Source organism: Chenopodium quinoa, unplaced genomic scaffold (assembly GCF_001683475.1).
Source record: "Chenopodium quinoa cultivar QQ74 unplaced genomic scaffold, ASM168347v1, whole genome shotgun sequence".
In the NCBI taxonomy this organism is placed as follows: domain Eukaryota; kingdom Viridiplantae; phylum Streptophyta; class Magnoliopsida; order Caryophyllales; family Amaranthaceae; genus Chenopodium; species Chenopodium quinoa.
Window position 1 is genome coordinate 1774692 of NW_018743327.1, and position 12107 is coordinate 1786798.

The following is a 12107-nucleotide window of genomic DNA, read 5'->3' on the forward strand; positions in this document are numbered from 1 at the left end:
TAATGGAGACTAAATTAGGTGTTCGAATAATTAATAGAGTTAAAGATCGTCTTTCTTATTAGTTTGGCCATTTTGTGGATTCGGAGGGTAGGTCGGGTGGTCTTGGTTTACTAAGGTCTGATAATGTTGATGTTGTGGTGCTGTCATCCTCTTCCCATCATATCGACTATACTGTTCGAGGCTTATTTAATAATGAGATTTGGAGGCTCACGGGATTTTATGGGTGGGCTTACAACACCCAAAAATTTCTTTACTAGGAGCTTTTGAGAAATTTGTATAGTATGTCTGACTTGCCATGGTTGGTTGTTGGTGACTTCAATCAAATTCTTTTTGAAGCTGAAAAGAAGGGTGGTGCCCCTCGGGCACAGCGTGAGATGGATGATTTTCGGGAGGCGCTAGATTACTATGGTTTGCAAGATCTAGGGTACAATGGAGAATTATTTACGTGGTGGAATAAGCAGGCTGATCCGGATGGTATTTGTGAGCGTCTTGACATAGCGGTTGCGTCTGTTGATTGGATTACTTCAATCTCACATGTTGCTGTTTTTAGCCTTCCAAGAGACAGGTCTGACCATGTTCCTGTTAAAATTACAAATGTTGTAGGGATCGGAAGAGGTCACTACGACACTCAAAGAATCACCAACTTAAGACAACCAACCAAATATCCAAACCAATCAATCCAAAATATCACACAACACGAATATGAAATATGGACAGCAATATTTCACTCACAAAGCATCAATAATAAGCGGAATAAAATACAAGTAACACACACGAATTATACGTGGAAAACCCCTTCGATGCGAAGGATAAAAACCACGGGACCTCTTGAGGAGTCCACCCTTAATATTCTCTTATTGATAATAAAATTGAGGGTAAAATGAACCCAATATAGTTTACAACAATTCACAACCCACCAACAACAATAAACAATAAGAGATCAAAAATTAGAGAGCAAAAGAGTAGAATTCACCCAAAAAACAGAAGTTCCGTCCAGAGACGACTGCGACCAAAATAGAGCTCAAAACAACGATCCAGCCGTCCAAAATGAAGCCCTTGATGTCTGGAACAAGCTTCCAAAATTTGAGCACGATCTAACGGTGAAAACTCTGAAAACAACCAGTTTTTGAAGGCTTCCCAGAAAAACTCCGAAGTTGAAAGCTCTTGTAAAAGAACTCTAACTCTCTCTCTATTTTTTTGTGTGTATGCTCAGCTGCTAGCTGCCTCACTTGGTCACTTGTTTACCACAAGATTTTCCATCTAAAACTTCCAAGAGAAGCCACAAAAGTCATCCCCAAAAGCTTCTAGAAGAAGCCACAACTAAAGTCCCTAAATTAGACTTAATTCAAGCTAGTAAAATGTAATAAAAATGGACCAAGTAAATGGACCAAAACAAGATACATTTTACTTCAATTGGGCTGGACCCATAACAAATGCCCCTTCTGGTGGGGGTGAAAAGAAGAAATTTAGGTTTGAAGATATGTGGCTTACATCTCCGGGGTGTGAGAGAGTTATCAGGATGCATGGTGTAAAGATAGCGAGCTGGTTAATGCAGCAGATGTCATTGTGAAGATTAAAGAATGTGTTACAGCTCTTTAGAAGTGGTACTAGGAGGAGTTTGGGCATATACAGACGAAAATTAAAAAAGGCAAGAGAAAGATTGGCCTACTTAGACAATTGTGCTCCAACTGAGAGAGTAGTGGAGGTAAGAAAAAGAGTGTCAAACAATCTTGATGATTTGCTGCATTTAGAAGAAATAATGTGGAGACAGAGGTCGAGGATATTGAGCCTAAGTGACGGAGATCAGAATACAAATTCTTTTCATATCAAGGCATCCAGAAGGAGAAAGAGGAATTTTATCAAAGGTGTTTATGATGAGAAAATGGTGTGGAAGACTAATCCGGATGAAGTGCAGAGTGTAGCGCAGGGATACTTCCAGAATTTATTCACCTCAATACGACCTGAGTTTTATGAAGAAACTATTGCTGGCGTTCAGGGAGAGTGACAGAAGAAATGAATGAATGTCTCATCCGATCTTTTGATCCGGGTGAGGTTTATACTGCACTTTTCCAGATGCATCCAAGTAAAGCTCCTGGTCCAGATGGAATGAATGCAAATATTTTTCAAAAGCACCAGCATATAGTTGGGAAGGATGTGTTAGAGTATGTCATCTCTATGCTGAATGGTACGTCTGATTTGTCGTGAGTTAATAATACCCATATTGTTTGTATTTCAAAAATTAAAAATCCCACTGCTATGACAGAATATAGGCCTATTAGCCTTTGTAATGTGATATATAATATAGCCTCAAAAATGTTGGCAAATAGACTGAAGTTAATTTTGCCAGATGTTATATCTTTGAATCAAAGTGCCTTCACTCCGAGAAGGTTGATCACAGATAATACATTGATCGCATTTGAGATGTTCCATTATATGAACAGTTTGAATTCAGGAAAAAATGGAAATATGGCTGTCAATCTTGACATGAGCAAGGCATACGATAGGGTCTAGTGGATTTTTTTGGAGAAAGTTATGTTGACTATGGGCTTTCATGCTGATTGGGTTCTTATGGTTATGAGCTGCGTTTCTACAGTCTCACACACGATTGTAGTAAATGGAGAGGCATCGAGTGCATTTGTTCTGGAGAGGGGCCTCCGCCAAGGTGACCCCATATCACCAGTGGCGGACTTGGGCTTAGACCTGGTGGGTCAAGTGACTCACCAGGCCCAAAAAAAATTTTAAGTTATTTTTTTTAAAAAAAAAAAAAAAAAAAAACTAAAATCAGTTTTCCCCAAATGACCAAATCACGAATTGATTTCAAGCCCTAGCCTTCTTCAGTTCTTCTCTTCGCCAATTCGCCTCTTCCTTTTAATCCTTCATCAATCATCTCCAACTCCAATTCGCCTCTTCGCTAGTTCGCTTCGTCTTCCTCTTCGCATAATTTCAGGTTAGTAGATGCATCTTTCGGCTTTTTTTGTTTATTTATTTATTTAATTGTTGATATTACTTGTTAGTTATGAATTAGTAATACTAAATTTGAACCCTAAATCCCTAATTGTTCAATAATCAACTCAATTTCAGAGAATTTTGCATTATTTGAAATTCTGAATTGTGAATTTGTGAAATGTTTGACACTTTGACAGTGCTCTTCGCGACTTCGCTAGCTTGCTCACGCCTCCAGTGCTGGCTGTGCTGCTGGCCTGCTGGCTGCTGCTCGCCTGCTGCCCTGCTCCACTACTCTGTGCTCTGTCCTCTGTGCTCACCGTTCTTCGCTTCGTCGCTTCTTCTAAAGTCTAATCTCCTATTCTCATTTTGCTAGTAAGTTGATTTCTAATTTTTAGTTTAAAATTCTAATATTCAATTTAATTCAGTCTAATTAGTTTATTATATTAAACTTTGGTTGATTTTGTTGTTGTTTGTTTGGTAAACTTTGAACCTTTTGTTAATGTTGTTGGGTTTTTGTCTTTTTGATGAAATTTGAACCTTTTTGACCATGTGATTATGTGAATTGTGGTTTGTTTGGTAAAATGATCTTTGTAAATAATTTTTATGGGGAATTTTGCTTGATTTAGTTGATTATTTATTCAAATTTCATAATGAAGAGAAAACGCACTCCAAATGAAATGCAAAACATTACTAGCTTCTTTGCTAAAAAGAATCCTACTTCAACTTCTCTTCCACATCCAACACAAAATGAACAAACTATATCTCCACCTCAACAAAGTGAACAAACTATATCTCCACCTCAAGAAAGTGAACAACATTCATCTCCATCTAATTATTCAACTCAAAATTCCCCTCAAAATGAACAAGGCCAATGTTCTCCTAATGCCCCAATCTTTGGTGAAAGATTAAGTGAACATGAATTTGCTAATCTTCCCCAAGATCCAGGAAAGAGGAGAAAGATGAGTCAATTTCATAAAGATGATAGAGATTTACTGAGAAGAATTTACATTCAAAGAAAGCCTTGTCAGCCCAAAGACTTTATATTTCCTCAAACTTCTATTTTACGCAAAAACCATCGCTTTTGTGCTAAGTGGTTTGATACTTGGACTTGGCTTGAGTATAGTGTGGAAAAGGATGCTGCCTATTGTTTCCCTTGTTATCTATTCAAGGATGAAAATGCATTTGGAGGTGATGCTTTTGTTAGTGATGGTTTCAAATCATGGAATCGATCGGATTTAATAAGAAAACATGTGGGTAAGCACATGAGTGCACATAATAATGCAGTGTTAGCTATGGATTTGTTCAAGAAGAAAAAGTCAAGCATCACACAAGCCTTGACAAAACAAACCGTTGAGAGTACAAATGCATATAGGAAGCGACTTGAAGCTTCAATTGAATCAATCCAATGGCTTTTACTCCAAGGGTTGCCTTTCCGTGGTCATGATGAAAAAGAAATTTTTTTCCTTAAGAAGAGGTAACTTTCTTTCACTTTTATCCCTTATTTCCAAAGGTAACCCTGAATATTCTAAAGTTGTTTTCAAAAATGCTCCTAGTAATTGTCAACTTACTTCTCCAAAAGTCCAAAAAGATATCATAAATGCATGTGCAAAAGAGACAACTAAAGCAATGCTTGATGATATTGATGGTGGTTTGTTTTCTATCCTTGCTGATGAGTCCACTGATGTTTCTGACAAGGAACAATTGGCTCTTTGTTTGAGATATGTTAATATAAAGGGAGAAGTGTGTGAGTGTTTACTTGGTATTGTGCATGTTGTAAACACTGCTTCTTTGACTCTCAAATTTGCTATTGAATCCTTATTAATGGATCATTCTTTGTCTTTCTCCCAAGTACGGGGTCAAGGTTATGATGGGGCAAGTAATATGCAAGGTTCTATTAATGGCCTTAGGACTCTTATAGAGAATGAGTGTAAAGAAGCTTATTTTGTCCACTGCTTTGCTCACCAACTTCAATTGACTCAAGTTGCACTTGCTAAAAAGAATTCAGATTGTGCTTGGTTATTTGTTGATGTACTTGCACCTCTGTTGAACTTTGTGGGGGGTTCACCAAAAAGGAAAGAGTTTCTTCGTGAAAATCAAGCTCAAAGAGTGGTGGATGCTTTGTCTCTAGGTGAACTTGAAACGGTTTCAGGTTTAAATCAAGAACGTGGATTAGGTAGACCTTGTGATACTCGTTGGGGATCTCACTTCAAGACAATCTTGAATGTACTTGATTTATTCCCTGTAATCCTTGGTTCTGTTGAGGATATTGCAAAAGTATCTGATACAATAGATTCTAATAGAGCTCAAACACTTACAAATCTTCTGATGTCCTTTGATTTTGTGTTTGTGGCACACTTGATGGTTAGTATATTTGCGATAACAAATGCTTTGAATGTGGCCTTACAAAAGCACGATCAAGACATTGTGAATGCAATGGCCATGGTTAATGTAACCAAGACTAATTTGCAAAAAATGAGAGATGAAGGATGGGATTCTCATATGGAACAGGTCATTTCTTTTATTGGTGACTATGACATTGCAGTTCCAGATATGGAGGCTAAATATGTTGTTCCCGGGAGGAGGTTGTTTCGAGGTAAATGCCCACAAGTGTCTAATTTACATCATTTTTGAGTTGAAGTTTTTTTTGGTGTCATTGATCTTCAATTGCAAGAACTTGAAAATCGATTTCCCGAAATAACTAAAGAACTACTTGTGTGTATGTCTTGTTTGAGTCTTGTGGATCGTTTTTCTAAGTTTGACAAGGAAAAATTGATTAAGCTTGCGAAATTCTATCCTAATGAATTTCCAAGTTCAGAATTGATAGTCTTTGGTCATACACTTGAGACTTACATTTGTTCTGTTAGAGGAGATGAAAGGTTTTGGAATTTGAAGGGTCTTAGTGAGCTTTCAATCAAATTGGTTGAAACGGGATTGTCTGAAACTCATGATAGGGTCTATTTACTTTTAAAGTTGGTGTTGCTTCTTCCTGTCGCAACGACAAGTGTGGAAAGGGCAGTGGCGGACTTGGGCTTAGACCTGGAGGGTCAAGTGACTCACCAGGCCCAAAAACAATTTAAGTTATTTTTTTTTTAAAAAAAAAAAAAAAAAAAAAAAAAAAAAAAAAAAAAAAAAAAACTAAAATCAGTTTTCCCCAAATGACCAAATCACGAATTGATTTCAAGCCCTAGCCTTCTTCAGTTCTTCTCTTCGCCAATTCGCCTCTTCCTTTTAATCCTTCATCAATCATCTCCAACTCCAATTCGCCTCTTCGCTAGTTCGCTTCGTCTTCCTCTTCGCATAATTTCATGTTAGTAGATGCATCTTTCGGCTTTTTTTTGTTTATTTATTTATTTAATTGTTGATATTACTTGTTAGTTATGAATTAGTAATACTAAATTTGAACCCTAAATCCCTAATTGTTCAATAATCAACTCAATTTCAGAGAATTTTGCATTATTTGAAATTCTGAATTGTGAATTTGTGAAATGTTTGACACTTTGACAGTGCTCTTCGCGACTTCGCTAGCTTGCTCACGCCTCCAGTGCTGGCTGTGCTGCTGGCCTGCTGGCTGCTGCTCGCCTGCTGCCCTGCTCCACTACTCTGTGCTCTGTCCTCTGTGCTCACCGTTCTTCGCTTCGTCGCTTCTTCTAAAGTCTAATCTCCTATTCTCATTTTGCTAGTAAGTTGATTTCTAATTTTTAGTTTAAAATTCTAATCTTCAATTTAATTCAGTCTAATTAGTTTATTATATTAAACTTTGGTTGATTTTGTTGTTGTTTGTTTGGTAAACTTTGAACCTTTTGTTAATGTTGTTGGGTTTTTGTCTTTTTGATGAAATTTGAACCTTTTTGACCATGTGATTATGTGAATTGTGGTTTGTTTGGTAAAATGATCTTTGTAAATAATTTTTATGGGGAATTTTGCTTGATTTAGTTGATTATTTATTCAAATTTCATAATGAAGAGAAAACGCACTCCAAATGAAATGCAAAACATTACTAGCTTCTTTGCTAAAAAGAATCCTACTTCAACTTCTCTTCCACATCCAACACAAAATGAACAAACTATATCTCCACCTCAACAAAGTGAACAAACTATATCTCCACCTCAAGAAAGTGAACAACATTCATCTCCATCTAATTATTCAACTCAAAATTCCCCTCAAAATGAACAAGGCCAATGTTCTCCTAATGCCCCAATCTTTGGTGAAAGATTAAGTGAACATGAATTTGCTAATCTTCCCCAAGATCCAGGAAAGAGGAGAAAGATGAGTCAATTTCATAAAGATGATAGAGATTTACTGAGAAGAATTTACATTCAAAGAAAGCCTTGTCAGCCCAAAGACTTTATATTTCCTCAAACTTCTATTTTACGCAAAAACCATCGCTTTTGTGCTAAGTGGTTTGATACTTGGACTTGGCGTGAGTATAGTGTGGAAAAGGATGCTGCCTATTGTTTCCCTTGTTATCTATTCAAGGATGAAAATGCATTTGGAGGTGATGCTTTTGTTAGTGATGGTTTCAAATCATGGAATCGATCGGATTTAATAAGAAAACATGTGGGTAAGCACATGAGTTCACATAATAATGCAGTGTTAGCTATGGATTTGTTCAAGAAGAAAAAGTCAAGCATCACACAAGCCTTGACAAAACAAACCGCTGAGAGTACAAATGCATATAGGAAGCGACTTGAAGCTTCAATTGAATCAATCCAATGGCTTTTACTCCAAGGGTTGCCTTTCCGTGGTCATGATGAAAAAGAAATTTTTTTCCTTAAGAAGAGTTAACTTTCTTTCACTTTTATCCCTTATTTCCAAAGGTAACCCTGAATATTCTAAAGTTGTTTTCAAAAATGCTCCTAGTAATTGTCAACTTACTTCTCCAAAAGTCCAAAAAGATATCATAAATGCATGTGCAAAAGAGACAACTAAAGCAATGCTTGAAGATATTGATGGTGGTTTGTTTTCTATCCTTGCTGATGAGTCCGCTGATGTTTCTGACAAGGAACAATTGGCTCTTTGTTTGAGATATGTTAATATAAAGGGAGAAGTGTGTGAGTGTTTACTTGGTATTGTGCATGTTGTAAACACTGCTTCTTTGACTCTCAAATTTGCTACTGAATCCTTATTAATGGAGCATTCTTTGTCTTTCTCTCAAGTACGGGGTCAAGGTTATGATGGGGCAAGTAATATGCAAGGTTCTATTAATGGCCTTAGGACTCTTATAGAGAATGAGTGTAAAGAAGCTTATTTTGTCCACTGCTTTGCTCACTAACTTCAATTGACTCAAGTTGCACTTGCTAAAAAGAATTCAGATTGTGCTTGGTTATTTGTTGATGTACTTGCACCTCTGTTGAACTTTGTGGGGGGTTCACCAAAAAGGAAAGAGTTTCTTCGTGAAAATCAAGCTCAAAGAGTGGTGGATGCTTTGTCTCTAGGTGAACTTGAAACGGTTTCAGGTTTAAATCAAGAACGTGGATTAGGTAGACCTTGTGATACTCGTTGGGGATCTCACTTCAAGACAATCTTGAATGTACTTGATTTATTCCCTGTAATCCTTGGTTCTGTTGAGGATATTGCAAAAGTATCTGATACAATAGATTCTAATAGAGCTCAAACACTTACAAATCTTCTGATGTCCTTTGATTTTGTGTTTGTGGCACACTTGATGGTTAGTATATTTGCGATAACAAATGCTTTGAATGTGGCCTTACAAAAGCACGATCAAGACATTGTGAATGCAATGGCCATGGTTAATGTAACCAAGACTAATTTGCAAAAAATGAGAGATGAAGGATGGGATTCTCATATGGAACAGGTCATTTCTTTTATTGGTGACTATGACATTGCAGTTCCAGATATGGAGGCTAAATATGTTGTTCCCGGGAGGAGGTTGTTTCGAGGTAAATGCCCACAAGTGTCTAATTTACATCATTTTTGAGTTGAAGTTTTTTTTGGTGTCATTGATCTTCAATTGCAAGAACTTGAAAATCGATTTCCCGAAATAACTAAAGAACTACTTGTGTGTATGTCTTGTTTGAGTCTTGTGGATCGTTTTTCTAAGTTTGACAAGGAAAAATTGATTAAGCTTGCGAAATTCTATCCTAATGAATTTCCAAGTTCAGAATTGATAGTCTTTGGTCATACACTTGAGACTTACATTTGTTCTGTTAGAGGAGATGAAAGGTTTTGGAATTTGAAGGGTCTTAGTGAGCTTTCAATCAAATTGGTTGAAACGGGATTGTCTGAAACTCATGATAGGGTCTATTTACTTTTGAAGTTGGTGTTGCTTCTTCCTGTCGCAACGACAAGTGTGGAAAGGGTATTTTCTTGCATGAAGCAAGTGAAAGACAAACTACGAAATAGCATGGGAGATCAAATGTTGAATGATTGTTTAATTACTTATTTGGAGAATGATTTGTTTTTGAATGTTAGCATGGAAGATATCATGAATTGATATCATAACATGAAAAATCGTCGAGAACTATTGTAATAAGTTTGCATTACTATTTAGTTGTCTTTTGTAGTATTATATGAACATTTGGTTGTATTTTGTACTGTTTGAATATTTGGATGTATTTCTTAGTACTATTATTTGGTTGTTCGATAAATTTTTTTTTTTTTACATACGTGATTATCGATTGTGACCCACCATTCGGAAATTCCTGGATCCGCCACTGCATATCACCATACTTATTTATCATGTGTTGAAGTCTTCTCAAGTATGATACAACTTGAAGTTGCCAGGAAGTCACTCTATGGAGTAAGAATTTGCAGGAATGCCCCTATGGTTTCTCATCTTCTATTCGCCGACAATAGCATTATTTTTTGTAAAGTTGACAATAGAGATTCTCACGTTGTAAAGCAGATTCTTGCTTGATATGAAGAGGCCTCGGGTCAAATGATAAATTTTGGGAAGTCTGATGTTTCTTTTAGTTCGAATATGGGTCAGGGCAAGAAGGAGGAGATGGTGGCTATTTTGGGCGTTCATTGTGTGGAGCAGCAAGGCAAGTACCTGTAGGCAGCCTGAAAATCAATGTTGACGCTGCAATTTTTGGCGAGCTAGGATCGGGGCTGGGCGTGATTATATTATTCGTGACCATGAAGGCAATTGTTTTGGGGCTACAAATTGCTATTCAATGCGATGTTGAGAATGTCATCATTGAGAGCGATTGTCTCCATGTAATTAACAAGCTCAAGTCAAGAGAAGTGGATGGCTCATACTTGGTAGGAAAATTCTTCGTAAATATGGATTACGCACTTCTTCGTTCCATTGTACCAAAGGATATTTTTACAATGGTAGTTTGTATTATGAATACCATATGATATTAATGATAAACAATATTATCGGTTTATTTTTTCACATTATAAAATGGACAGAGTTATTCTAATAATACCTACTATGCAAATATATATTGTTTTTGAAAATTTTAATCCAACATAAAATAAATATTTTTGGAGAAACTATAATACACAAATTTATATATGTGGCAAGCCACACCGTGTGGCCAGGGTTACTTATTCAATGGTAAACCATGACCAAGTAACCCCTAACCGACCTAATATCCCCTGTTCAACCAAGTAACCCTTGACCGAACGAGTAACCCCTAATCAAGTAACCCCTAACCGACCGAGTAACCCCTGAATAAGTTACCGGCCATGAAACCCCTTACTAATAAGTAACCCCTGAATACGTAACCATAGTCACACGGTGTGACCAACCACACATAACACGCTGAAAAAATAAAACTTTCACCGTATTATTATTATTATTATTATTATTATTATTATTATTATTATTATTATTATTATTATTATTATTATTATTATTATTATTATTATTATGATTATTATTATTATTATTATTATTATTATTATTGCACCGTATAAGTTGGACACATTAATTTTGGTAGTGGAAAAAAGAAAGAGAGAAAGGTAAAAATACAAAATTGTCCATGTAATGTAAATATAAACTAAAGAATAAATGTGAAAAAGTAAAGGTATGTTGGATATTTGCAGTGTAAACAGAGATGTTTCTTTGTCCTAAATGAAAATGGTGCAATATTTGTGAAACTTTTATAAAAGACAGGTAATGAAACTAAAAATTTGTTAAATAAAAAAATAGCAACTTTTCTGTGTGGCTGGCCACACCGTGCGACAGAGATTACTTGTAGGAGTTACTTATTCAGGAGTTACTTGTATGGGTTACTTATTTAGGAGTTACTAGTATGAGTTACTTATTCAGGGGTTACTTGTAGGGATTACTTACTCAGTCGGTTAGTGCGTTTTCTGTGTGAGAGTAACCCTTAACCGACCGAGTAACCTTTGAATAAGTAATCCCTATAATTTACCCCTATCCAAATGAGTAACCCCTGACCAAATGAGTAACTCCTAAATAAGTAACTCTAGAATAAGTAACCCATGACCAAACGAGTAACCCCCTACAAGTAACCCCTGACCAAACATGTAACCCTGACCAAATAAGTAACCCCTGACTAAACGAGTAACCTCCTACAAGTAACGCCAACCACATAAAAAATTGTGATAAAAAAAATGTTGATAATACTATTATATACCAATATTTATTCAGAGAAAAATATGTCAATTATGGACTACGTGATCATTAAAATATTGTGTAGTTATATTTAAACGACCATTATAAAATTTTTATGTAGAGAAGGAAAATAAGTAATGCGGGTGGATAGACTATTGACTTTTGACAATAGACAATTATTGACAAATCCATTGATGTTATATATATACAGCAATTCATGAGATTTCGGAAAGAGTTGGTTTGAGTTTTAATACAGTCGAGAGCAGTGTTGCTGCAATAGCGTTGTCAAAACTTTCCCTTACTTTCCTAGCGCCTCTCAAGGTACGTATGCAACGCGTTACATCTTTTGTCGTGGCTTGTGTTTGGCTCAATGAAGATTTATCGATAATTACTTATTGAGGTATGTATGTGCTTATATCGCGTTATCCAGAGTGGAGACAAGTTTGTGCTCAAGGTGAAGGTGTCGAACTACTCGGCTGTTCGCCTATTCTTTGATCATTTTATCTACAAGCTGCCAAATAATGAGGTTTAAATTTCTTGCCCCTTAAGAATAAATGCATCCTTTTTATTTTTCTTGTAAGGTATATATGGACATGTTACAAATTAAATA

The 12107-nt window shown here is 36.2% G+C and overlaps 2 protein-coding genes across 2 annotated transcripts; both read left to right on the forward strand.

The window, feature by feature from the left end:
* The first annotated feature begins 281 nt into the window (after positions 1-281).
* LOC110737456 lies at positions 282-2005 on the forward strand. The gene is made up of 2 exons (XM_021917816.1): positions 282-565; positions 1573-2005. Exons 1-2 carry the CDS (start codon positions 282-284, stop codon positions 2003-2005), a joined length of 717 nt encoding a protein of 238 aa, XP_021773508.1.
* Positions 2006-7879: 5874 nt separating this feature from the next.
* LOC110737457 lies at positions 7880-10269 on the forward strand. The gene is made up of 4 exons (XM_021917817.1): positions 7880-8141; positions 8235-8846; positions 8892-9265; positions 9880-10269. Exons 1-4 carry the CDS (start codon positions 7880-7882, stop codon positions 10267-10269), a joined length of 1638 nt encoding a protein of 545 aa, XP_021773509.1.
* The last annotated feature ends 1838 nt before the right edge of the window (positions 10270-12107 follow it).

What these genes read in the sequence shown, in the direction of transcription:
- LOC110737456 (XM_021917816.1), top strand. Translation starts at nt 282, where the DNA reads ATGTCTGACTTGCCATGGTTGGTTGTTGGTGACTTCAATCAAATTCTT. An exon ending in TTTAGCCTTCCAAGAGACAG is followed by an intron (nt 566 to 1,572) that starts GTCTGACCATGT and finishes GTCATTGTGAAG; the next exon opens with ATTAAAGAATGTGTTACAGC.
- LOC110737457 (XM_021917817.1), top strand. Translation starts at nt 7,880, where the DNA reads ATGCTTGAAGATATTGATGGTGGTTTGTTTTCTATCCTTGCTGATGAG. An exon ending in CGGGAGGAGGTTGTTTCGAG is followed by an intron (nt 8,847 to 8,891) that starts GTAAATGCCCAC and finishes TTTGAGTTGAAG; the next exon opens with TTTTTTTTGGTGTCATTGAT. An exon ending in CAACGACAAGTGTGGAAAGG is followed by an intron (nt 9,266 to 9,879) that starts GTATTTTCTTGC and finishes TGTTTCTTTTAG; the next exon opens with TTCGAATATGGGTCAGGGCA.